The sequence below is a fragment of the Hippopotamus amphibius genome, chromosome 2 (assembly GCF_030028045.1).
Source record: "Hippopotamus amphibius kiboko isolate mHipAmp2 chromosome 2, mHipAmp2.hap2, whole genome shotgun sequence".
NCBI lineage: Eukaryota > Metazoa > Chordata > Mammalia > Artiodactyla > Hippopotamidae > Hippopotamus > Hippopotamus amphibius.
In genome coordinates this window covers 187,526,824-187,552,930 of record NC_080187.1, presented here as the reverse complement: position 1 = coordinate 187,552,930, position 26,107 = coordinate 187,526,824, and the positions used below count along the sequence as shown (strand labels likewise).

Genomic DNA, 26,107 nt, shown 5'->3' with positions numbered 1-26,107 from the left:
AATAAAAGCCTAAACCATAAGAAGAGCAAGAACAGAAGAAACTAATAAAAAAGAGAGAACGCAACCAGCAAGAGAAAATGTGAAGGAACAAAACAGATAAAGACTGTGAATTTCCATTGGACAAGCAGTCAAAGAATACAAATAGATCATTCATGCAAAAAGAAACAAATAATAAAATACATAGAAAAATGTTACCTTTCACCATTTAAAATGCAAATTAAACTTCCTGTATGTGTATGTAGTACAGTACTATCTTATTCCTATACTAGCAAAATTAAGTTAGAATTATAAAAGCCAATGTTGGTGGGGCTACAGGGAAACATTTACATTATAAATTAGTATAGTCATTTTACAAAGCAATCTTTCATATATGTGATAAGAGCAACAAAATCAATAAAACATTCCATCTCCGAAGTTGTATATTTGAGAATATAACTAGTGAAATAACATAGGAGGGAGAAAATGCTTTTTGCACAAAGATTGTTATAGTTGATAATCATAACAGTGAGTAAAGGAAAACTCCTACAATGGTCCAGCAATTGGGAGAGATTAAACAAATTCTGGTACACTAACATGCTGGAAAAATATTTCTTTAATCCTAAAGATATATGGAAAATTATTGAATACTATTAGATTAAAATACATATATGTAAGTAGATGCATATTGATAACCTACAAGAGTAAGAAGCCAGAAATGGATAAACAGTTTAAAATATGGTGAATCTTTGTAGTTTTTGGTGTGCAGACCCAAAAATATCTTTTACTGTAAAACTGATTTAAGATATAATAAAGCCTTTTTAAAGAGTGATTCTAGAAAGGCCCCTAAGAGGTTTCCCAACCTCATCACCAACAGTATAGAGGTGTAAGCAAGGGGACTGAAGTGCAGAGTAGGAGAAGCAGCTGGCATTTAGTCCCTCAGCTATTCTGGGGACATCTTCCAGCACTGGCTTTATCTTCTGGATGACCTTTGAAAAGAACCACAGAATCTTCTTTCAGTCTTATCATATCTAATTCAATAAAACTCAGACCTTGCAAGATTTTCTGTCTCACAATGAACTCTACTTACATGGGTAGATTCAACATGACTTGTAAGAGATCTTTTCACGTTGTTCAACATATTGAAATGAAAGAGGATGGATTTCAAAGAGGCATAGAAAGATAATAGAAAAGGAATTTAAAAGACCTAGTAAAGTGAAAAAAGAGAAGAAAAACAGAAGCCCGAAAGGAAGAAATGAATTGTCTGAAAGCTGGAAAAATATTCAAGATTCATCAGTATTGTTGCATGTAGCATCTTACCTCTCATATTCTAACCTCTTCACAAGGTAAGTATTGTTCTTCCTATAGTCCTGGAGCTGGTCTTCCTGTCGAAGAAACTCCTGACGAAGCTCAGCAAGTTGCTCTGTCAACAGAAGGTAAAAATCAAAGGAATACACTTTACTTACTCTACTGCTTCCTATTGAGAAGGTATGGGATTTTTAAAAATTATATACAGGAAATTATATTATATAATTAGTACTGCATTAAATTGCCTTTCATATACATGCATGGGCAATAAAATTTATTTTTAAAACAAGATACCCTCAGTGGCTTTCACATCAATCATAAATATTAAAAAATTACACATCTTTTCACATTATGTAGACAATATGCTAAGTTGTGGAAACAGGACAAAAAGAATTATCTTTCTAAACCTAACTACTTTATAAAAGTAGGGGAAAAATCATATTTTTCAGATGTTTTGGCTATGGGTACAGAATTCAATTCATTTTAAATCACATTTGATTCCCAACTTAGGTACAAATCACTTTAGATCTCATTTCTAGTTCTGCTAAGGTTAGGTCCACATATACCAAAATTCCATTTTCAAAGCTTATAATCTCTGGACTAGAGCTAAAAGTTTTAGTTGCAATGAATAACATGAAATTTAAAACTGGATAGTAAATTAAAAGCTGAACCAGATGCTCTTTTGTGAACATTTAATCCATAATCACTGGCCCCATTTTCTAGAGTCACTCCTTCTTCATCTAACGCTACAAATAAAAGAAACAGCCAGAGAAGAGAAATGTCAGTTTCTTGGATAGAGGATTAAAAAATTAGCCAACAGCCTTAGCAGTTAAGCAAAGGTAGTAGTTAAGAAAGTCTTAATTTTTATAAATGGGAATAGAGGTCTGTTCTGTACAGACAGCATCTACTTTTTAAGACTAAAATATAATATCTAATCATAATATATCAATATTATAACTATAATAACATCTACTTTTCATAGAAGGCTTACAGAATTTGTCTTGTTACCTTAAAGGCACTCTAAAAATGCTTGTGATGTAAGTTTCTAAAAAGCAGACATAGACATATATTTATAATATAAATATATCCATGTAAAAAAACAGATGAGAATAAAAATATATCAAAATGCTACCAGTGATTATGTTTAGTGGTGGGATTCAGAGCATACTTTTTTCTCTACTTTCTAAATTTTATTGTGGAATCATAACTATGGTAATAACAACAAATAAAAATGTTAAAGTCACATGAACATCTGCCGAGGCATATAAGTTTAACTATGCATAATAATAGCTACTGTATAGTATTAATAATCAAATATGAGAAGTAAATGATTTACATAAAATGCTTATAGTTAATAATTATGCTTGCCTATTCAAGCTACATTTTAAATTATTTTTTTAATTTTAATTTAATTTTTTTAAAGATTTTTTGATGTGGACCATTTTTAAAATCTTTATTGAATTTGTTACAATATTGCTTCTGTTTTATGTTTTGGTTTTTTTGGCTGTGAGGCATGTGGGATCTTAGCGCCCTGACCATTGGATGGTGAAGTCTTAATCACTGGACCGCCAGGGAAGTCCCCTATTATTTTTTATTTTAATTGAGATATAACATTGGGTAAGTTCAGGGTGTACAACATGTTGATTTGACTCAGTTACATATCGTGAAATGATTACCATCATAGTATTAGCCAACACCTCCACCATCTCACATAATTACCACTTTTTTTTGTGGTGAAAACATTTAAGATCTACTCTCTTAGCAACTTTCAAGTATATAATACAGTATTGTTAACTATAATTACCATGCTGTATATAGATCATCAGAATTTATTTATCTTATAACTAATAGCTTGTACCCTTTGACCAACATCTCATTTTCCCCACACACCCCCCAGCCCCTGGTAACCACCATTCTACTCTCTGTTTCTATGAGTTTAGTCGTCACATTTTAAATTTCTCTTCTTACTCTATTAATTCTCCAATATAAACATGGTTGATTTCTATAGTTTTTCACTCATTACCCCCACCTTAGATAAAAGTAACAAATCTGAGGCCAGGTATCCCTGCATAACACATTTAGCTTGTTACCTGATCTCTGGTCCCATCTACTAAGAAACAGAGGGCTAGAGGTAGCCTCTGGCCTCAGGTATGGATGTTGATTCTACAGAAACAATGAGATCCCAGCAAGAGGCAGTGACAAAAAGCCTTGTAGCTTACAGTTAGCCAGTTGCCAGAAGCTGTGCTCAAGCAGGAAAGCTTCTAGAACTGAAAAGTTACTACAATTAAAAAAAAAAAAATTAGATCAGCACTACCTAGCAGCTACTAGGGAATGGACCTCAACTGGTGATCTTTAGGACTCATTCAGGCTTCTTTTTCCTACACAGTAAACTACCTGAAGCAGCTAAGTTTACCTTCAGAATGAACCTGAGGCTCAGTATGATTTCAAGATTTGGGATGGCTTCTCTGCCTCCCCACAAAGCTTCTCACTAACAATATCTGAAATACCTTTATCAGGAAATAAAGTTTTCATTTTTAAATGGAGATAAAAGGCTTAAAATTCAATTGTCAAAAAAATAAAACATCAGTATGAGTCAGTTCCAGTCTATGTAAAATATCAGATTCTAACCTATTTCAATATAGGGAAAGGATTATAAAGCATGGAGCTGACTGGTGCTTTCAGTGGGTCAAAATAAATACTTGAAAGGGGAAAATTAGAGTTCCCTGGTGGTCTAGTGGTTAGGATTCAGAGCTTTCATTGCTGTGGCTGGGGTTCAATCCCTGTTCAGGAAACTGAGATCCTGCAAGCAGCATGGTGTGGCCAATAAAAATAAAGGGGGGGGGGGATGTGAGTAAACAGATCAGAAAGCAAAACTAAAGACAAAATTTTCCTATATCACCATTTTACTTTCAACTGCCATGTGTTTTCTTTATTTTGAACCCAAAGATGCTCTGTTTAGTGTGGTTGCTCTAGGTCACCAGAGCAGGACACTGAGAGTAACTTAATATGAGATAAGGTCCAAGGTCAACTGTGCAGCGTAGTCTAGTGCTAACAGTAATATCAGGGTATGCTATAGAAAGGTATGGCCATAATCCTTCGATTTAACTTCAAAAGATTAGGGATATGGTTAAGAAAGGGGTTGCCTAGGATGAGCTTTCAAAGCCAAAAAAAAAAAAAATTACTTACGGAAATTTTTATTTCAAATTTTCTTTCAGTAACAGGCATAAAAATAAGTTAAGCTGTTCAAAATAAGTAAGTGTATACTAGAATGTTAATTTACTTTCTCAGGCATTAAAAACCAACCCTAATCCTTTTATTTTCAAGAAAACATCAACTATCATAAGTTTTTTTTTAGGATCTTGATTAATTCCATTATATCTGACATTAATGTCAATGAAAATAGTCAAATATGGACTTTACTGTCAACTTGTCAAGAAGTTTGTTTCAGTAGAAATATTTCCTAAGGTGCAAAAGTCAAATTAATGAAATTCACTCTCAAGAGTCCAAGCTTCAGCAACTGTACTAAAACCAAAAGTTGCATGGTTATGAGTTCAGATCAAAGCTTTTTTCTCTGCTAATGACTACCATCAAAATTTCAAAACATCTTAAGATCTACTTCAACACACAGAGCACAATAAACATTTTTACTCACTAACACAGGCTGTCATTTTCTCTGACGTATACTAGCAAAAGCCACAGGACTTCTCATTCAACTGATCTATTACTATTAATAAGAAATATACTTTGATGACAAGCAAAATCATTTGTAAAAATTGCAAGTTGGAAGCAGCACTGACAGTTTGCCATCTTCTGTGTCATCTGTGCACTCCTGTGAGTCAAAAAGAATAGAATATGGACACAAACGCAACAAAAACAAACGTGGCCACTCAGAAAGTGAATTTTTTTAAGCTCTTTATTGGAGTATAATTGCTTCACACTCTTGTAGCAGCTTATGAGGTACCAAAGTGAATCAGCTGTATTTATACACCTATCCCCATATCCCCTCCCTCCCTCCCGTGACTCCCTCCCACCCTCCCCAAAAGTGAATTTTTAAGAGAAAAACAAACCTAGTCTATATCAGAGATAGTAAAAAATTAATAATTCCTATGTTTGGGTTATAACTCACAGTTAATACTTCCTAATGGTTTTGCTAGGTGAGGAGCAAAACTTACATAAATTACAAAGTCAACTTAGGTTGGCTTCTTCAAGAGGATGTTAAAAATGTATTACCTAATTCTATCTAAGGAGGTTCAAAATGGTTATAAAGATATATTTCTGAACTTAGAGAGCAAGTATTACCCACATATATAAACTCAGAGTCACTGTATGCAAAATTTAAAATATATAGTGTTATAATCAAAGGGTGTGAGGGAGAAGGATAGTTCTCCAGACCCCAAACTCCAAAGGCCAATGATAGTGTGAAGTAATGTAAGCAGTGCTTGTTCTCTTTACCTATTATTCTTCGTCTGTCTGTCTGTCTGTCTGTCTGTCTGTCTGTCTGTCTATCTATCTATCTATCTATCTATCTATCTATCTATCAAATCTATCTCCAGATTTTTTCCCGGTTTCTGTTCCAGGTTTCTTTGTTCCCAGGGTTTCTAAAACATTAAGTTTGGAGGACCTGTCCAAAGCATCCCTAGACCTGAATGGATTATTTTAGCAGATTGGACACAGAGGGATCATCCCTAATCTTCTCCCTGGAAATCTGATGGTCTCCAAAGCTACAGCTCAATTTTCTTTAAGGATTCTTTTAACATTTCATTGCATAAACTCTGTCTACAACACAAGCTTAAAATGCAGACCTCAAATTTTAAATTGCATTTATTATATATAAAACAATATTTTTTATTATATCTTAAGACAAAAAGATAAATGTTTTGCCATCAGAGGAGCTCTGTTCAAAAATTCTATTTCATATAGCTGCCTAACTTGAGAATTTCTTAATTCTTCAGGATTTTAGACATTTAGTGACCTTCATCTTTAATCCGTAATTAAGTTTCTTACCCTTTAAATGATGTATGTCTGCCATCTGATATGATATGTTGTTCTGCAGTTTAACCTGAAAAAAAATTGTTTTCATTTTACTAAAGAATATGTAGTTTTGCTCTTATTTACTTTCCCCCCATATTCACTTTGAGCTTGATCATAAAAGTACAAAAGAAAAATACGTATACCACATCACTTACCAAAAAGAATTACAAATAAGTTCTGATTCTGTAATACTCATTTTAAATTTACATAAGAATATTCATTTTACTTAATATATAGTATAACAACTTTCATAAGTTTTAAAGTTTGAGTTGAATATTGCCCAATAGTATGTTTTTTCAAAATCTTACCAGAAGATTTTCAACTCTATATTAAGAAAAGAATTGTTTGAATCAGTTAATGTCAAGTCAAAAGTAATTATTATTTATCAAGCTCCCACAGGATGAGAGATACCACACAGGACTCTCTGCTGTAGTCACTGTCCTCTTGAAGCCAGTATACAAGAGCACCAGGAACTTAAAAGGGTACCAAAATATGACTCAAATTAAGGCTTATCACTTAATTTAAAAATTAAGACAAGGCCTTGGATAGCCAGGATATCAAACAAAGAACTACTGTGTCTCAGTTCTTGCTTAAACAGGTTTCACCTAATTGTAAAATGCAACTAAAATATCACTACAAACAGGTTCTCTTGTTAGCCTCAAGAGTAACATTATTTTGAAAGGCACAGACTGATTCGTATTGATCAAAAGCAGCACCATGAGTGGCAAAGTGATTATGCTAAGTGCTGCTTCAATCCCTAAAGAAAAAAAATTTTAACTTCTCATCTTGAAATAATTATAGGTTCATAGAAAATTGCAAAGATAGCACAGAGAAGTCCCATATACCTTTCACACAATTTCTCCCAGTGGGTACATCTTACACAACATCAAAACCAGGAAACTGACACTGGTACAATGTGTATGTATAGTTCTATGTCATTTTATCATATGTATAGATTCATGTAAATAGCATCAAAATCAAGACACAGAACTATTCTATCATCACAGATATCTCCCTCCTGTTATTCCATATAGTCAAACTTATCCTCCTTCCCCACTATTCCTGATCTCTGGTAACCACTAATTTGTTCTCCATCTCCGTAATTTTGTCATTTCAAGAACAGTATATAAATGGAATCATATAGTACGTGACCTTTTGAGATTTTTTTCAGTCAGCATAATGCATAGTTGTATACGTCAGTAGTTCATTCCTTTTTATTGCTGAGTAGTATTCCATGATATAACAGTTTGTTTAAGCATTCAACTACTGTAGAACATTTTGGTGGTTTCTAGTTTTTGGCTATCATAAACACAGCTGCTATGAAAAACTGTGTATGGATTTTTACATGAACATTAGTTTTTATTTCTCTGGGATAAATGCCCAGGAGTAAGACTGCTAGGTTGTATAGTAAGTCTGTGTTTAGTTTTTAAAGAAACTGCCACGCTATTTTCCAGATTGTCCATGACATTTTCAATTATGTTTTAAGAACTTATTGTGCCAAGGTACTGGATGGGAGAATATAAAACAATTAGAAAACATGAGAGCAGTCTCAAAGAATCAGTAGGCAAAGTAGCACCTAAAATAGTATAATTACTGTAGGATTTCAGAGATGATTCCTACCTAGTATAATCAGGAAAGTTTCATGGAACGGGTCATCTGAATTAGGCATTGAAGGCTAGGTAAAACTCTAAACGTAGAAAAAAGCATTTCAGATAGAGGAGATGGCATAAGAAAAGGTACAGAAGCAAGAAAGCATGAGACATATATGAAGACCCCACCAAAGTACTGTTTGGCTAAACCACATGATACAGGGAAGACAACAATAACGAAGAAGGTTGGGTAGAAGAGACTATGGAGGGCCCTTCCACTGATATGAAATGTCCTGACTAGGCAAATCCATACAGACAAAAAGTAATTAGTGGCTGCCAGGAGCTGAACGGCAGAGGAATGAAGGGTGACATCCTAATGGGAGTAAGGTTTCTTTTTGGTGTGATAAAAATGTTCTGGAATTAAATAGGGAGATGGTCGCACAACTTTGTGAGTATACTAAAAACCACTGAATTATGCACTTAAAGAGGACAAATTTCATGTGAATTATATCAATATTTTAATGCAAAAAATAAAAATGCTGAGGGTAGTATGGGGCACGATACAGGAAACAGGATAAAATATGGATAAACACTAGGCAGTCGAGTTTACTATTTAGAAGAGGCAGTCAAGTAAAGCAGGCAATTATAATACAGTGGAATAAGTGCTATTATTGAATTCTACAGACATGATGGAAAACTTAATAGAAGCATTTAAATCCAGCCTTGGGGGGGAATGAGAGGAGGTTTCTGGAGATGATGATGATAACTGAAATACGTCCAGCAGGAAGAATAGTGGTTAGCCAGGTGGAAGTAGGGTGAGGGCAAGGAAACATGTCAAAACCTGGAAGTGAAAAACATTGTACATCACAGAAACTGTAAGCAGTTCTAAGCAGTTTTAAGCTGGAACAGAGAGTTAGGGGGAAATGACAAGAAATATGTCTAGAAAGATAAGCAAGGTCCACATTACAAAGGGTCTTCCCAAGGAATGTGGATACATTCCACCAGCTATGGCCAACCCTTAAAGGACTTCAAACAACATAGAGAAATCCACTTTGCATTTTATTTTATTATTATTATTTTTTATTTTTTTATTTTTTAAGCTCTTTATTGGAATATAATTGCTTTTAAAAAAGTCAATCTGGCCTCAGTATGATGAGTGGACCAGAGAGACAAGACTAGAGAGACCAGGTAGGAAAGTAGGAGAATGGGGAATTACTGTTGTTTTTCAAGTGAGAGAAAATGTTCCTTTAAGCCTGGGAAAACTATGGCCTGTGAGCCAAATCTGGCCTATTCCCTGCTTTTGTACGGATGGCACAAAAAGGATGTTTTTACATTTTTAAATGGTTGGGGAGAAAAACCAAAAGAATATTTCACGAATTACATAAAATTCAAATTTCAGTGTCTATAAATAAAGTTTTATGGGAAATAGCTACACCCATTCATTTCCATATTGTCTATGGCTGCTTTGGAGCTGCAGTGATTTTGAAAAAGATCATATGGACTGCAAAGCCTGAAGTATTTACTATCTGGCCCTTTATAGAAAAAGTTTGCTAATCCCTGGTCCAAACCAACAGAATGAGAACAGAGAGATAAATGTATGTGAGAGATGTTAAAGGGAAACAATGAATAGTCTAACTGATTGATTAGACAAAGGAGTAAAAGAAGAAACATTAAAGGAGGATGTTTAGATTTCTAGAGTTAGGGGATTAAGGTAAGACTGCAATACTCCATAATAGGGAAACACAGGAGAAACAGACTTGGGTATGGGAGAGAAAAGCGGAGAGATGATTTTTTTTCAGATTTGGACCTACTGAATTTGAGGCACTTGTGACACACCCAAGAAGAGATCTTGAGTAAGAAGTTGGATATATGGGTTTGGAGTCTGGGCATAGATTATTTGAGTTATTAGCATACAAATGGCAATTAAAGCCATGGGAATGAGATCACTGATGAAAAGCTGCAAGAGGCAGCAGGAAAAACTGATACCAACAGTTATGTGATCTGTTGACTACTAAGAACTGCTCTCTAATAACTTCTAATTAGCTTGTGTCTATTTTCTTTCCTGTTTCTTTTACAGTAGTTCCCCCTCCCCCCCACCCCATCAGTGGTTTTGCTTTCTGTGGTTTCAGCAATCAACCATAGTCCAAAAATTCCAGAAAAATACAATTCATAAGTTTTAAATTGCGTACTGTTATGAGTAACGTGATAAAACCTGGGGTGATCCACCTTGTTCTACCTGGGATCCCTAACCATCAACATCATCTGCTCCTAACATTCAACCACTCAGAGCGCCATGGCTCGATGATCCAAGATCACCCAAAGCAAATGATCCTCCTTCTAACCAATTACCAGAAGGTCAACAGTAGTCTAATGCTAAGTCATTCATCTCATAGGCATTTTATCATCTCACATCATCAAAAGCAGGGAGAGTAAAGTATAGGATACTGTATTTTGAGAGAGAGACTACATTCATATAACTTTGATTACAGTATATTGTTATAATTGTTCTATTTTATTATTGTTGTTAATCTCTTATTGTGCCTTATTTAGACATTAAACTTTATCATAGGTATGTATGTATGTAAAACACATAGTATACACAGGGTTTAATGCTATCCATGGTTTCAGGTGTATACTGGGGGTCCTGGTATGTATTCCCTGTGGATAAGGGGGGATTATTGTATTTTCATGATCCAATTTCTTTTTGCATTTTTTGCCCCTCCAAAGAACACAGCCATCTTTTATTTTTGTTTTCAACGTTTGCACTACTTTGTTTTTATCCATTTTTATGATGCTATTCCAGCTTCTCTGTATTCTATTTTAAATTTACTTTTGAAACAGCTAGAGAGACACTGTTCTTTTTTAATTAACTAACTAATTAATTAATTTTTTTTGGCTAAGCTGGGTCTTAGTTGCAGCATGCAGACCCTTAGTTGCAGCATGCATGCGGGATCTAGTTCCCCAACCAGGGATGGAACCTGGACCCCCTGCATTGGGAGAGCAGAGTCTTAGCCACTGGACCACTAGGGACCTCCCAAGAGAGATGCTATTCTTGAATACTAGGCTATGAGTGGCTTCAGCTTCCTGGACTGTCTCTTTTATATCCTTATACTCTTTTTTTTTTAAATTAGTTTATCTGACTTCTTTTATTTATTTATTCATTTATTTCAAAAAATATTTATTTATTTATTTTGGCTGCACTGGCTCTTAGTTGTGGCACACAAGCTCTTTAGTTGCAGCATGCAGGATCTAGTTCCCAGACGAGGGATTGAACCGGGCCACCACCTCCTCGCTTTCAAAACGAAGCTGATTATTCCTCCTCATAGTTTTTTGTGTTTTTTAAAATTAATTAATTTATTTATTTATTTATCGACTGCATTGGGTCTTTGTTGCTGCTCGGGGGCTTTCTCTAGTTGTGGTGAGCAGGGTCTACTCTTTGTTGCGTTGTGCAGGCTTCTCATCTCGGTGGCTTCTCATGTTGAGAAGCATGGGCCTAGGTGTGTGGGCTTCAGTAGTTGTGGCACATGGGCTCAGTAGTTGTGACACATGGGCTTAGTTGCTCCGTGGCATGTGAGATCTTCTTCCTGGACCAGGGATCAAGCCCATGTTCTCTGCACTGTCAGGCAGATTCTTAACCACTGCACCACCTCCTCATAGATGTAACTTCCTTGTGTTCTAACAGGAACTTGCTTATCTTCTAAATGACTCTATCAAAACTTCCCAGCTGTTGAGAAATTAATTTGAGTTCTCACTACTGCATGATTGGAAAAAAGGTATTTCAATTTGCCACATATACTCTTTTGAACTGGCAGTGCTATAAAATACAGATGGTCCTCTGCATCCACCACTTTGTATAAGGAACTTGAGCATCCATCTCTGCACAGGGGCTCCTGGAACCAATCTCTTTGGTACTGAGGGACGACTATACTTTCTTTTCTAAGTATACTGCAGACAAGTAACAGTATATAAACTCTAAGAAGTATTATTTAATCCTTATTTTATAAGTGGAGTCTCATTGTCTGGCTTCTCAGGTCCTTTTTTGGTTACTTTCAGACTTTTCCCATAATATCCCTATTTACATTATGCAAGAAAGAAACCAAATAATCATTTTCTTTTTAAATTTCTTTGGGGATGAGAGATAGATGTATATAGACAGACAGACAGACAGACAGACACACACACACACACACACACACACACACACACACGCACACATACATTCACAAACACAGCCCCATCTCTTTGCCTAATTTACATCTATGGTCAGATAGACTCCAACCCAGATTCGAATATATCCTCCAAACCCCGACAATGCTCAGAATGCCTTGTCTGGCTTCAGAGTCTACTGCGGAAAGCCTCATATTCAGTCCTTTAAAAAACAAAACATTCTTTTATCACATGCAGCCCTATTTCCAACCAGAATGTCACTTTGTCTCTTCTCTACCCCCAAGGTTTATCAGAAATGAGAATTCCATGAGAACAGAAACTCTCTCGTTCCTTCCTGTGTCCAGTGTCTGGCATACTGCCTGACCCCAATAAACACTGCTGAATGGCTTCTTAGACTTTCGTGTTTCATATTCTTTGAACTACATGCTCGCCTACCTTCAGCTGTACTTTATCCCTATTTGTATAATTCTAATTATCCTTCAGTACTTCTGAACTCTCTCATTTATTTCCCTTTGTTAGCAACTTCATTGCCTTAGTTAGGCTTTACTTTACCTATCTCCTTCTTTAATACTTGTTTCTCTGGGATTTGGAGTCCATCTATAATAGGCTGATTATCCATGCTCCCTTTGGCCTTTTCCATGTTAATCTCTTAAAATGTGTTTAAGATCCTTCCTGAGACCTCTTCTTTGTTTTCCTTCTTCTTCTGAGGCATGTGTTCTTTATCTCTTTTTTTCAGTAAGAATTATCTTCTCCTGATATTTTTCTATAGCACTTCTTAGAGCTCATCCCCAGCTACTTCATCTATTCTCTAATCTTTCTTCTTCTAATACCTAGAACTTAATCTTTATATTTCTACTCTCTCTTTCTGAAGCTCTCCTAAAGCTTTCCACATCCCACATGGCTACTCTGAATTAATTTTGGCAGCTGTTACCAGCTCACTTGTTCTGCTTTTCTTTTCATTCTGGGACCTTGAAAATGGCTCAGCTGTGCATGCTTCACTTTCATTATGTCCCGCTCTCAGGCAATCAGCACAACTATGACCACTGATCCCAAAGGTTATATACAATTGGCTTTTTAGAGATGTCATTTCTCGCTCCTTTTTCTCCACACTAGAAACATTTTTCCTGATTATATCTCATACTCAGATGATTTATAGAAACAATTCTATCTTCTGTAATATAACTGCCAAACCTGGCTGATGCTCAGAATCACCTGCGGACCTTTAAGAAATACATACCCTTGCCTCTCAACTCCACTCCAGTCTGATTCAGCAGTCTGGGGATGGGTCCAGGAATCTTTTCTTTAAAAAACCTAAAGTAATTCTGATAAGCAGCCGTGTTTAGCAATTACTCATCTATAGTATGTTTTTGGCTGGTACCTATACCAGCTGGATCAAAATGCAATAGCATTAATAACAACTAAGTATTAAATGCTTATTCTGTGCCAGGCCTTGTGCTAAGTGCCATACAAATATTATTGCATTTAGTCCCCACAACCACCCTCTGAGATGGACTCTCCATTTCACAGATGAGGAAACCATGCTCTATATCATATGCCTAACAGTAGATTCTGGATATTCTCCCAAGTAGTGTCAGACCAAAGTCTGTGCTCATGTCCACCATGCATATACTAGATCAGTAGTGAGTAGGTGTCTATAACCTTTTTTTCTTATTCCTTATACACTGCACACATATAATTCAATCAATATTCCAAACACACCTGCAACTTTTACTTGATCTGTTAAAGAATTAGTCTCTCTCTCTCTAAATATTTTATTTTATTCTTGGCTGCATTGGGTCTTAGCTGCGGGTGCGTGGGCTTCTCTCTAGTTGTGGTGCATGGGCCTCTCTCTAGTTGTGGCACGTGGGCACAGTAGTTAAGGCATGGGGGCTCCAGAGCCTGTGGACTCGGTAGTTGTGGCACGTGGGCCTAGCTGCCCTGCTGCATGTGGGATCCTAGTTCCCCGACCAGAGATCGAACCTGCATCCTCTGCATTGGAAGGCAGATTCTTAACCACTGGACCACCAGGGGAGTCCCAAGAATTAGTCTCTCTTGAAGCAAGTTCTAGTTTAAGCTATACCCAGTTACATTTTTAAAAAGAATAAGATAAGCAAGGTCTTTGGTCTTAGTTGGCTATAATGAGTCACTACAAAGGTTTTTTATTCACTCTTTTTTTTTGATAAGTTACTTATAATGCATTTAATGAGTACCTACTATGTGCTAGGCCAGAGGATACAAAGTATTTGATTTTGTTCTGTTAAGAAGAGTCACAAAGAATCACTAAAGTTTGTTTATTCATCCATTCTGTCAGCCAGTCACAAGGAAAGCATTAATTGAACACCTACTAAGTGAAAGACACTGCAGAAGGCCTAGAAATACAGCAACATATAAGAAACAGGAGAGAGGTCTGGATAAAGGATACACATTTTGGAGTCATCAGTATAACTGAAGTTTTCTGAGTGAATATGATTACTTAGGAAGAGAGCAGAATAAGAAAAGAAGAGGATCTCAAATAGAAAACTATGAACTATAACATCTAATGATGAATAGAAGACAAGCCAGTAAAGGAGACTAAGAACTGAGAGAAGAAAAACAGGAGAGTCTCACATTATGGAAGCCAAGAACACAGTGTGGGGTAAAAAGATGCTGAGATATTAGGAATAGGAAGAGAAAAATGCAGATGTGAACAAAGACAATTCTCTGTTTCAAGAAATGTGATTGGGAAGGGGAAGAAAGACTCAAGTATATTTTAAGTGCTGAGAAGCAAGTATAGATAAAGGGATTAACTACAAGAAGGAGACTGGATTAATAACAGAATGAGGCTTTTGAAAAGGTAGAGGAGATTGGATCCAGAGAACAAGTGGAGAGGCTGGTCCTGGAAAAAGGATGAACCCTTTTTTATTCTAACAAGAAGGAAAGACTTATGGGTGGAGACCTAGGTATGCCTGCTGATTTGGTAGTGTAGTAGTTCTTGTTCAATTCTTGGTCAGGAGGGAAACGAGATCACCTGTTGAGCGCAAGGAGAAGAGGAGTTTAAAGGGAAGCAGGGTCTGAGGAGGGCAGAAGTTTGAAAGTTGTTGGAATGAGTGTGTTGACTAGAGATATGTAATTAGTAAAGTGCTGTTGGGATAGCTGATCATAAATTTCTATAAGTACCAGTCTAGTTATATGAATTTCTCCACCTGCATTTGAAATAGACATGTAAAAGAATAATGGCAAGAAACTAAAACAATAGACCATTGAATCTTAGCTGGAGAGAGAGGAAAGTAAAGAATGAACAGGGAGGGACTTCCCTGGTGGTCCAGTGGTAAAGAATCTGCCTTGCAAGGCAGGGGTTTGATCCCTGGTCAGGGAACTAAGATCCCACATGCCACGGGGCAACTAAGCCTGTGTGCCACAGCTACTGAGCTCACGTACCTCAACTAGAGAGCCTTCATGCCGCAAACTACAGAGCCCATGTGCCACAACTAGAGATGAGAAAATTTGCACACCACAACTAGAGATGAGAAAACTTGCACACCACAACTAGAGAGAAGCCCGCATGCTGCACGGAAAGATATCGCATGCCTCAATGAAGATTGCATGCCGCAATTAAGACCTGACGCAGCCAAATAAAAAAAAAAAGAATGAACAGGGATACTGGAAAGAAAGAAGAAAACGATCAGCAGTTTAGGTAAAGTTGAAAAACAAGTATAGTTTGTTTGGCAGGTCTAATTTTTTTTTTTAATATATTCTCCCAAGAATATGCATTGAAGTTCACAAACTTCCAATTTCAAGGATTTGAAATCTTATGTCAGATTCATGTTAGAATGAATTAATAATCAAGCCCTTTGGTAGTCATTAATGTTGGCAAATAGTTCTAGCTCTCATCCTGGGCACTTTGTAGGACGGCTCCTCCCCATTCTTTTGAAATTGGGTTAAGGGAGGGGCAATGAAATGTGAACAAAATGATAGGAATCGCTTCCAGGCATAAGCAATTATAGGGAGTACAATTCACCACTCTCTCATTCTACCAAAGCTGCTGATGTTTCAGACGGTGGCTGCACAGTCCTCCAGGGTTCTAAAATGACAAGGACATGCAGCAATGCCTCCAGTCGACCCACAAAGGGCATACTGAATGAGTGATCAATTTAAGCCACATAAGAGCGTGCAGACCGAGGACTATGAAAGGGAAGGAGAGAATGAGAGGTGGGTAGTGAAACCAAGGCAGATTTGGAAGGGAAAGCAAGGCAGACCTGGAAAGTATGAGAGCAAGAGTCTCCTTTCCACCGGCCATATTCAGCCCAAAAGGCATTTCCATTTGCACATCTCACTAATCCCTGAAACTTGAAAAGTAAAAAAAATTAAAAGACTTTCTCCACAAATTAGCACCCTTTCTCAACGTTCCCATTACTTTCAGTCGTATTATCATCCTTTTGGTTCTCCTGCCTCTTATCTCTTCTCATCCTATTCACCAGTCCATTAGTGCCTACAACGATATGCATTCATACACCACACAAGCTATCACCAAGTCCGGGGACTTCCCTGGCGGTCCTGTGGTTAATTTGGTGCTTTCACTGCCATGGACCTGAGTTCAATCCCTGGTCAGAGAACTAAGAGGCCACAAGCTACACGGCATGGCCAAAAAAAATAAATAAAATAAAGTTATCACCAAGTCCTGCCAATTCTTCTGCAATTTCGCTCAGATCTGACCCTTAACTTATTCTACGTTCACGGCAACCACCTTCATGGACTATTCTCATCTAGCTGCACTAGAATATAAGCTCCATAAAAGCAGAGATATTACTTGTTTGGTCACCTCTGTTTCCCCTGGAATACCGCAGGCGCTCAATACTATTACTGAATAAATAAATGAAGATATCTAATCTATCGCTTGTCTTTTCCCGCTTTTATTTATTTCCTAACAGTAGTGAGAAACATCTTTGGAAAAACTTTGTTTTTCATCATCTTTCCTCTAGTCAAGATCCAACAATAGAATACTATTGCCCCTAGCATAGAATATAAAATTCTACTGAGGATTTAATGCCTGCCATAGGTGGGCACCACTTTCTCTACCCAGTTATCAGAAATGGTCTCTTTGACATAGTCAAGTTAGTTTTAACCATCTTAAATAATAGTTTTAACCATCTTTACCAATAGTTTTAACCATCTTAGTTAATTTAATAATTAAATTCCTCTTTTCTATGTCCATTTATCATCAGCAAACGGAGTGTCCTTTCCTTTCCTTTTTACTACTACAAATTACATTGCCTCCTTTAAAATCAGAACCAAAACTTAAATTGATTCTATAGTAGCATGATGTTAATTTTTATAGATAAAAATGTCATTACGACTTAGAGGGCCAGGATAGGGAGGGTGGGAGGGAGTAGCGGAAGGGTGGAAATATATGTATAAATACAGCTGATTCACTTTGGTGTACCTCAAAAACTGCCACAGCAGTGCAAAGCAATTATATTCCAATGAAGAGCTTAAAAAAAAAAAAAAACCAAAAATATGAAGGAGTTGGATGTGACCGCTAATCTTTTATCCTGGTTTTTACATTTCTTTGGATCACAATAAACAACCAGCAGCCTTCGACAGAAAAAAAAAAATGTCATTACATTCACTGTCCCCCATCCTTCCAACAAGCTCCCAATTCTTTATGCTATTAGGCCCTATTCAAACCTTCCACATTCAGGTCCCCTCTAATTTAGTCATGTCCAGCCACCTTCTGCCAAGATCACCCACTACTGTTGCCAAATCCTATTTTAGGTATTAAGGACACATTTAATTTCTTTCTATGTTGATTATTCAGCATATATTTACTGAATACCTATTTTGTGTAAGTCACTGTACTAAGCACTGGGGATACAGCAAATCAAAATTAGAAAAAAAATTCCTGCTCTTATTAATGGGGGTGGCTACAATAAAGAAGTTACACAACAGATTAGAAACTGCTAACTGCTGTGGAGGAAATACAGTAGAGATGGAGAAGAGGGAGAAAGGCCTCAACAACACGGTGTTATTTGAACAAAGGCTTGCAAGAGTGAGAACTACCATGCACCTCTCTGGAGGAAGAGTGTCCTAGGCAGAGGGTACAAAGCGCTATCACAGGAGAATGATTGCTATTTCAAAGAACATCAAAAAGGCCAGTGTGGTGTGAATGTTGTGAGCAACATGAAGGGTAGTAAGAGACAAGATCAGAGAACTGTAAGCAAAGCAGATGGTATGGGGCCTGTGGGTCACTGTAAAGGCTTGGGCTTTTTCTGCAATTGAGATGGAAGCCACCAGAATTTGCTGATAAGTTGGAAGTGGGGGTGAAAAACGAGGAGTCAAGAACAATTCCAAAGTTTCTGGCCTGATAAAGGAAGCAGTTGCCATTAACTTTGTTGGGGATGGCTGTGAGTAGAAGTTCTGGGGTAGGGGAAAGATCAGGGGCTTGGCTTTGGACAGGTTAAGTCCAAAACCACACTTGCCATCCAAGAGGAAATGATGAGCAGGGAATTCAAGATGAGTAGTGACATCAAGTCAAGAATTTAAAAGAACAGTTTGGATGAGAGATATAAATTTGGAAATCAACAGTATATAGGTGATATTTAACTAAGTGTCAGTAGGAGCTCTACAAGAGACTGAGCATAGATAAGGAAGAGGTCTAAGGACTAAGCCTTGGGGCATTCCCTTTGAGGAGGAACCAGAAAAACAGAATGAGAAGGAATGGCTAGAAGGCAGAAGGAAAGAGAGATTTCCTGAAAGCCAGTTTCAAGGAAGAGGACGGAGTAACCAATTTATCAAATGCTGCTCAGAGATGAAGTAAGATGGCGACTATGAATTAATAAGTGGATTTAGCAACACTGAAATTACTGGTACCTTGAATAGGACACTGGTGCTATGGCAGGGGCAAAAGCCTGATTAGGGTGGATTTAAGGAGAATGTATTTAAGCTGTTTCCAGCATAGGCTACCAGAGGAATTTACTTCCAACAATAATCCTACTTAGCAGGAGGCCAATAGGGTTTCAGCTCACTTTCTGTGAAAGTTACCTCAGTTGATCATACTCACTACTTTCAAGTAAAAAATCTGATGGTGGAATTAGTCCTTGGTCCTCTGACACAAATCTTTCCAGAAATAACTGTATTAGAAAGCTTACTTCAGTTCTCAACACCTAGAGTGAGTATTTGTCCTCGATTTTCTAAAGGTTTCAATTTAATATAATTTTGTTTGGTTAATGAAGGGGATTTTTAATATGTACAATTGAACATGATTTGATTTTATGCCACTCAAAAAGTTTTTATATTAAATTTTTTTCTCAAATAAAAAAGAAATTCAGGGACTTCCCTGGTGGTCCAGTGGGTAAGACTCCATGCTCCCAGTGTAGGGGTCCCGGGTTCGATCCCTCGTCGGGGAACTAGATTCCACATGCATGCCCCAACTAAGAGTTCTCATGCCACAACTAAGAAATCTGCATGCTGCAACTAAGAAGTCCACATGCTGCAACTGAAAAAAGATCCCACATGCCGTAGTGAAGATCCTGCATGCCCCAACGAAGACAAGGCACAGCCAAAATAAATAAATAAATAAAATTAATAAATATTAAAAAAAATAAAATAAAAGTTAAAAATAAAATTAAAAAAAATCATTTTTGGCCAGGGGCTGGGAAGAGGGGAAAAGGAGTTTTGTTCAATGGTTTTAGCATTTCAGTTCTGCAAGATGAAAAAGTTCTAAGGATCTGCTGCACAACAATATGCATATAGCTAACATTACTGTGCACTTCAAAATGATTAAGATAGTAACTTTTATACTATGTGGGGTTTTAAAATCACAATTTAAAAAAAAAATTCTTTTACAGACATCATATCCTGCTGTCAAACAAATCTCTAATTGGAGGCACGGCAGGTACCATAACAATATTTGAGGAGTAAAATGTGTTTTGTTTTGGGGGAGGGGCACCACTGAAGGAAGTAAAACCTGTTAAGAAATTTTTCTCACTAAGCTGTAAAATAGTTTCCTCTTTTCCTCTGGTTAAGGTAAGAGATACTGTATGGCATTAGGGCAGCAGCATAAGCTATAAGAATGGGTCATTTATAAGCAGAATATGTATAAGTACAAAACTACCTTGTAGAATTTGGTATGAAAGTTTATATCTATATTCTTTAGTTATATATTTATATAGTCTTTCAAGTTTTTCCCACGTCTTTTTAAAAATTTTTTTATTTTTTAAAAATTTTTGGCTGAGTTGGGTCTTCGATGCTGTGCCCGGACTTTCTGTAGTTGTGGCGGGCTACTCTTCATTGCAGTGCGCAGGCTTCTCATTGCAGTGGCTTCTCTTGTTGTGGAACACAGGCTCTAGGCACGCAGGCTTCAGTAGTTGTGGCACGTGGGCTCTAGAGCGTAGGCTCAGAAATTATGGCGAATGTGCTCAGATGCTCTGTGGCACGTGGGATCTTCTGGACCAGGGATGGAACCTGTGTTCCCTGCACTGGCAGGTAGAATCTTAGCCACTGAGCCACCAGGGAAGTCTGCCAGGTCTTCTTAGTTGGTTCTCTAATAACTCTCTTTCGTCCCTTGATTTTAGTTGCTCTTCTCTGGATCTTTCTCAAAACTTAAATCATGTAATCAATACCGAACAAAGTTTTGTAGGTAAAGAAAGACTGTGATTATGTAGAGGCCCAATAGCATATATTGCTTAAAAGAACAAGCTCTAAGGTTAAATTGCCTGAGTCTGAATTCTGAATCCAAGACTTATTGGCTCTATTACCTTAGATGTACTACTTAACTTCTCTGTGCTGCAGTTTCCTCATCTGTAAAATGAGAATATTATCTGCCTCATCAGAGACAAACAAATGTTTACAATATCCCCTCCTCCTTGCTGCGTGAAGTAAGTGCTTCATAAATGTTAGCTATTATTATTATGTAACAGAGTAGAATGTCTTCTTTACTGTTCCCAGTACCTGGTACGGCAGTCTCCCAAATTTAGCCTTTTTGGCCAAAGTAGCACATTGGAAATTTCACAGAATTTCCCAATATATTACTTTATCCCCAATTCCCTTTTTTGATAGCTCAGAGCTAATTATCCTATAAGTAAGTATGCTGTGGATTACTTTCTCCTAAATGCTTCCACTGAAGCTTCAATTTTTACCCCCGTGCACAGTTATGATCTTTCTGTGGTTTATTCCCTCCAAGAGTACCATCTGTACATTGTGAACTTTCTCTAAATCATTCATTAAAGATGTTAAATATGACCAGTCGCAAAACTGACCTCTTGTTCCCCACTGTTTATTATTTTCCTTCTGAGAAAGTAACCATGGTACAGTGGGAAAAATACTGTATTAGAAATCAGAAGACCTAGGTTTTTAATTCCAACATTAAATATGAGACCAGAGGAAAATTACTTTTAAATGCTTTAGTTTTATCTATAAAATGGGAACTGCAAGCCCTATCTACCTTACAGTTTCATTATAAATATCAAATTAACCAGTCTTTCAGATCTATTATTCTCTATTTTTGCTGCCATCGTTTTAAGTTTAGGCCCATAGTTCCTGCCTAAATTCTACAGTAACATATTTCCTAATCGATCTTGACTTCAATTTCTTTTCTTTACAATTACTCTCCATACCACCCCCATAATTATATTTTCAAAATACAAATTTGATTATATTGTTCCTCATCACCAAGAGGGTGAAATAAAACTCCTTAGTATGGCATATAATGCTTCTAAGAGTCTGACTGTAGACAGCCTAGAAATAAACCCCCATATATATAGTCAATTGATTTTTTTAAAGTAAATAAATATATTTATTTATTTATTTATTTTTGGCTGTGTTGGGTCTTCATTGCTGCGCACAGGCTTTCTCTAGTTGCAATGAGCAGGGGCTACTCTTCGTTGCGGTGCTTGGGCTTCTCATTGCAGTGGCTTCTCTTGTTGCAGAGCACAGGCTCTAGGCACATGGGCTTCAGCAGTTGTGGCACAAGGGCTCAGTAGTTGTGGTTTGTGGGCTCTAGAGCACAGGCTCAGTAGTTGTGGCACACAGGCTTATTTGCTCCTCGGCATGTGGGATCTTCCCAGACCAAGGCTCGAACCCCTGCACTAGCAGGCAGATGCTTAACCATGGTGCCACCAGGGAAATCTGGTCAATTGACTTTTCAATAGGGATGGGAAAGAAGGGTCTCTTCAACAAATACTGCTGAGACAACTGGATAACCACATGCAAAAGAATGAAGTTGGATCCTTACCTTGCACCATACAGGAAGACAATCAAATGGATCAAAAACCTAAATTCAAGGCTAAAATTCTTAGGAAAAAACATAGGGGAAAATCTTCATGACCTTTGATTTGGTAATGGTTCTTTAGATATAACATGAAAAGCACAGGCAACAAAAGTAAAAAATAAAATTACACTTTATCGAAATTTAAAGCTTTTGCACACCAAAGAACACTATCAATGGAGTGAAAAGACAACCAACAGAAAGGAGAAAATATTTACAAATGATATATCTGACAAGGATTTAATATCAAGACTACATAAACGAACTCCTATAACTCAACAGAAAACACTTCAAAAATGAGCAAAGGACTTGAAAACAGATTTCTCCAAAGAAGATAAATATGGCCAAGAAACACATGAAAAAATATTAAACATCAGTAGTCATTAGAGAAACGCAAATCAAAACCACCAGTGGGATACCACCATGATGGGCTTTATATATATGTTTATATATAAAAGGGGGGGAATAAACATGTGCTGGTAAGGATATATAGAAACTGGAACCCTTGTGCATTGCTGATGGGAGTGTAAAATGGTGCAGCCACTGTGGAAAAGAGTTTGGTGCTTTCTCAAAAAGTTACAGATAGAACTATCATATAACCCAGCAATTTCACTCCTAGGTATATACCCAAAAGAACACAAAACAGAGACTCAAACAGACTTATACACCAGTGTTCAAAGGAGTATTATTCACAATAGCTAAAAAGATGGAAACAAATCAAGTGTCTAGCAACAGAAGAATGGATAAACAGAATGTAGTATGTACACACAATGGAATATTATTCAGTCATAAAGTGGAATGAAGTTCTGATACATGCTACGGCATAGATAAACCTTGAAACCATTATGCTAAGTGAAATAGGCCACATACAAAGGACAAATGTGGCATGATTCCATTTACATGAAGCATCCAGAATAGACAAATACATAGAGACAAAAAGCAGAATATAGATTACCAGGGGCTGGGAGAGGGGGACAGTTATTGCTTAGTGGGTACAGAGTTTCTGCTTGGGATGGTGAAAAAGTTCTGGAAACATATAGTAATGGTTATACAATGTTGTGAATATACTCAATGCCACTAAATTGTAAACTTAAAAATGTTTAAACAGCAAATTTTATGTTATGTAAATTTTACCACAGTAAAAAAATTAATAATAAGGAGTCCGGCCCTAAATAGTTTTATCTGCAGCCACATATTCCCTTCCTTCTCACCTTGCATTCCACTGTACCTTGTACAGTGCAAGTACCTTACATTCTACTCTCCTATTGAACGGCTTGACCTGTGAAGGTACAACATACTTTCAAGCTCTGCTGGCTTCATTTACGTTCCTTCTGTCCTTACCCCTTTCTAAGTCTGGTGAACTACTCTTCATATGTTAGGTATCATCTCCAGTGAATCCTTTCTTTCCTGACTTCCTGAAGCAGTTAATCAATTGTTCCTTAATACTTTCAAGTCCCTTTGTAAACAGTTCTACTATGGCATTTAAGCATGCATTACAGATTATTTCTCTATGTGTGTCTTTCACATTAGATCAAGTTTCTTGAAGAGTAGTAACTTTTTAAAATATTTTTTTTAATTGAAGTAGAGTTGATTTACATATCCACTGTTGAGGACCAGCAACGAATCTTAGATTTCTATCCTTAGCACCTACTACATGGTACATACTCAACTTTCCCATAAAAATGACTTAGGCATATAATGTGCTTTGAAAAATCATAAAGCACTATATCAGGAAAATGACTTATTTCATTTTACCCTTTGTGAATTTAACTTAGTTTCCAATTTATGAAACAAGAGACTTGATGGTATGCAGTATATAAGACAACTCAATTTTTTTCATTATACTCCTATTAACTAATCCTAAGGTTTCCTTCTCTTCATACAAATTCTAAATTGAACCAGGAAAATATTTTTGAGTTTCTAAATGAACAAAATACTAATCTGGATGTACTATCATATGTTTCAAAGAAAAAGATACATTCTATGCATGCCAGAAAGATAATGAGTGCCTTTACATCAGAATATTTTGATTATGTCTTCTGGAAAAGCAGCATAATCAGATATGTGGATAATATCCGTGGTAGTCCCAGCACAAATTTATGCATTAAGAACCAGTGCAAACTGCTGAATCAATCATCAAATATTTACTGAGTCCACACATAGGGCATAATGCCAAATATGTTAAGTGTTTACAAAGTTTAGACTAGATTTTTAAAGTCAAGAAATTCACAATATAAAATTGGATGACATGAAAAAATAGATCCAGCATAAATGTACAGATATGGTTACTCACCCAACAGTTATTTATTAACTGTGTATAACTAAGTACTTAAAACATATGCAGATTGAAATCAAAGACTATACAAACAGATGGAGGGACGTACCATGTTCTTGGATTGGAAGAATCAACATTGTGAAAATGACTATACTACACAAAGCAATTTACAGATTCAATGCAAACTATACTACAAGGCTAGAGTGATCAAGACAGTATGGTACTGGCACAAAAACAGAAATATAGATCAATGGAACACAATAGAGAGCCCAGAGATAAACCCACACACATACGGACACCTTATCTTTGACAAAGGAGGCAACAATATACAACAGAGAAAAGACAGCCTCTTCAATAAGTGGTGCTGGGAAAATTAGACAGCTACATGTAAAAGAATGAAATTAGATCACTTTCTAACATCATACACAAAAATAAACTCAAAATGGGATTAAAGAGCCAAATGTAAGGTGAGACACCACAAAACTCTTAGAGGAAAACATAGGCAGAAGACTCTATGACATAAATCAAAGCAAGATTCTTTTTGATCCACCTCCTAGAATAAAGGAAATAAAATAAAAAACAAATGGGACCTAATGGAACTTAAAAGCTTTTGCACAACAAAAGAAACCATAAAAAAGACAAGAAGACAGACTCCCTTTTGCAAGAATAACAGAATCACAATTAACTGCTGAACAATCATCGACAGAAAGACACTGGAACTCACCAAAAAAGACACCCCACATCCAGAGACAAGGAGAAACCACACTGAGACAGTAGAAGGGATGCAACAGTGATATCAAATCCCATAACCACTAGGTGGGCAACTCACAAACTGGAGAACAGTTATACCATGGAACTCCACCCACTGGAGTGAGGGAGCTGAGCCCCATGTCAGGCTTCCCAACCAGGGGTTCCAGCAATGGGAGGAGGAATCCCCAGAGAATCAGACTTTGAAGGCCAGCAGGATTTGATTGCAGGACTTCCACAGGAGAGGGGGAAATAGAATCCAATCTTGGAGGGCGCTCAAAAAGTAGTGTGCACACTAGTACCAGGGGAAGGAGCAGTGACCCCATAGGAGACTGAACCAGATCTACCTGCTAGTGTTAGAGGGTTGCCTGCAGAGGGTTGGGGGAAGCTGTGGCTCACTGCGGGGACAGGGACACTGGCAGAGGGGGTTCTGGGAAGTGCTCATTGACATGAGTCCTCCATTAGCCCCGACAAAGAGCCTGTAAGCTCCAGTGCTAGGTCGCCTCAGGCCAAATAACCAACAGGGTGGGACTGCAGCCCCAGTAATTGGCAGACAAGCAGATTCAAGTTTTAATGAGCTCCGCCCACCAAAGCAACACCTAGCCCTACCCACCACCAGTCCTTCCCATCAGGAAGCATGCACAAGCCTCTTAGAAAGCTCCTCCACAAGAGGGCAGACAGCAGTATAAAGCAGTATCAGCAGTATTTCATGCTGTGGAATTGAAAACCACAGCCACAAAAAGATAGAGAATATGAGAAGGCAAAGGACTTTGT

At 37.1% G+C, this 26,107-nt stretch overlaps 1 protein-coding gene across 3 annotated transcripts in view; it reads right to left on the bottom strand.

Annotated features, from left to right (window-relative positions):
* The window catches only part of GOLM2 (golgi membrane protein 2), a 114,622-nt gene that overhangs the window by 63,082 nt on the left and 25,433 nt on the right, over positions 1-26,107 (bottom strand). For all 3 annotated transcript variants that reach the window (XM_057721979.1, XM_057721980.1, XM_057721981.1), the window contains exons 2-3: positions 6,289-6,343; positions 1,297-1,399 (exon numbers count right to left, since the gene is read on the bottom strand). In XM_057721979.1, the coding sequence (XP_057577962.1) occupies positions 1,297-1,399; positions 6,289-6,343 (158 nt within the window). The remainder of the gene's footprint in view (positions 1-1,296; positions 1,400-6,288; positions 6,344-26,107) is intronic.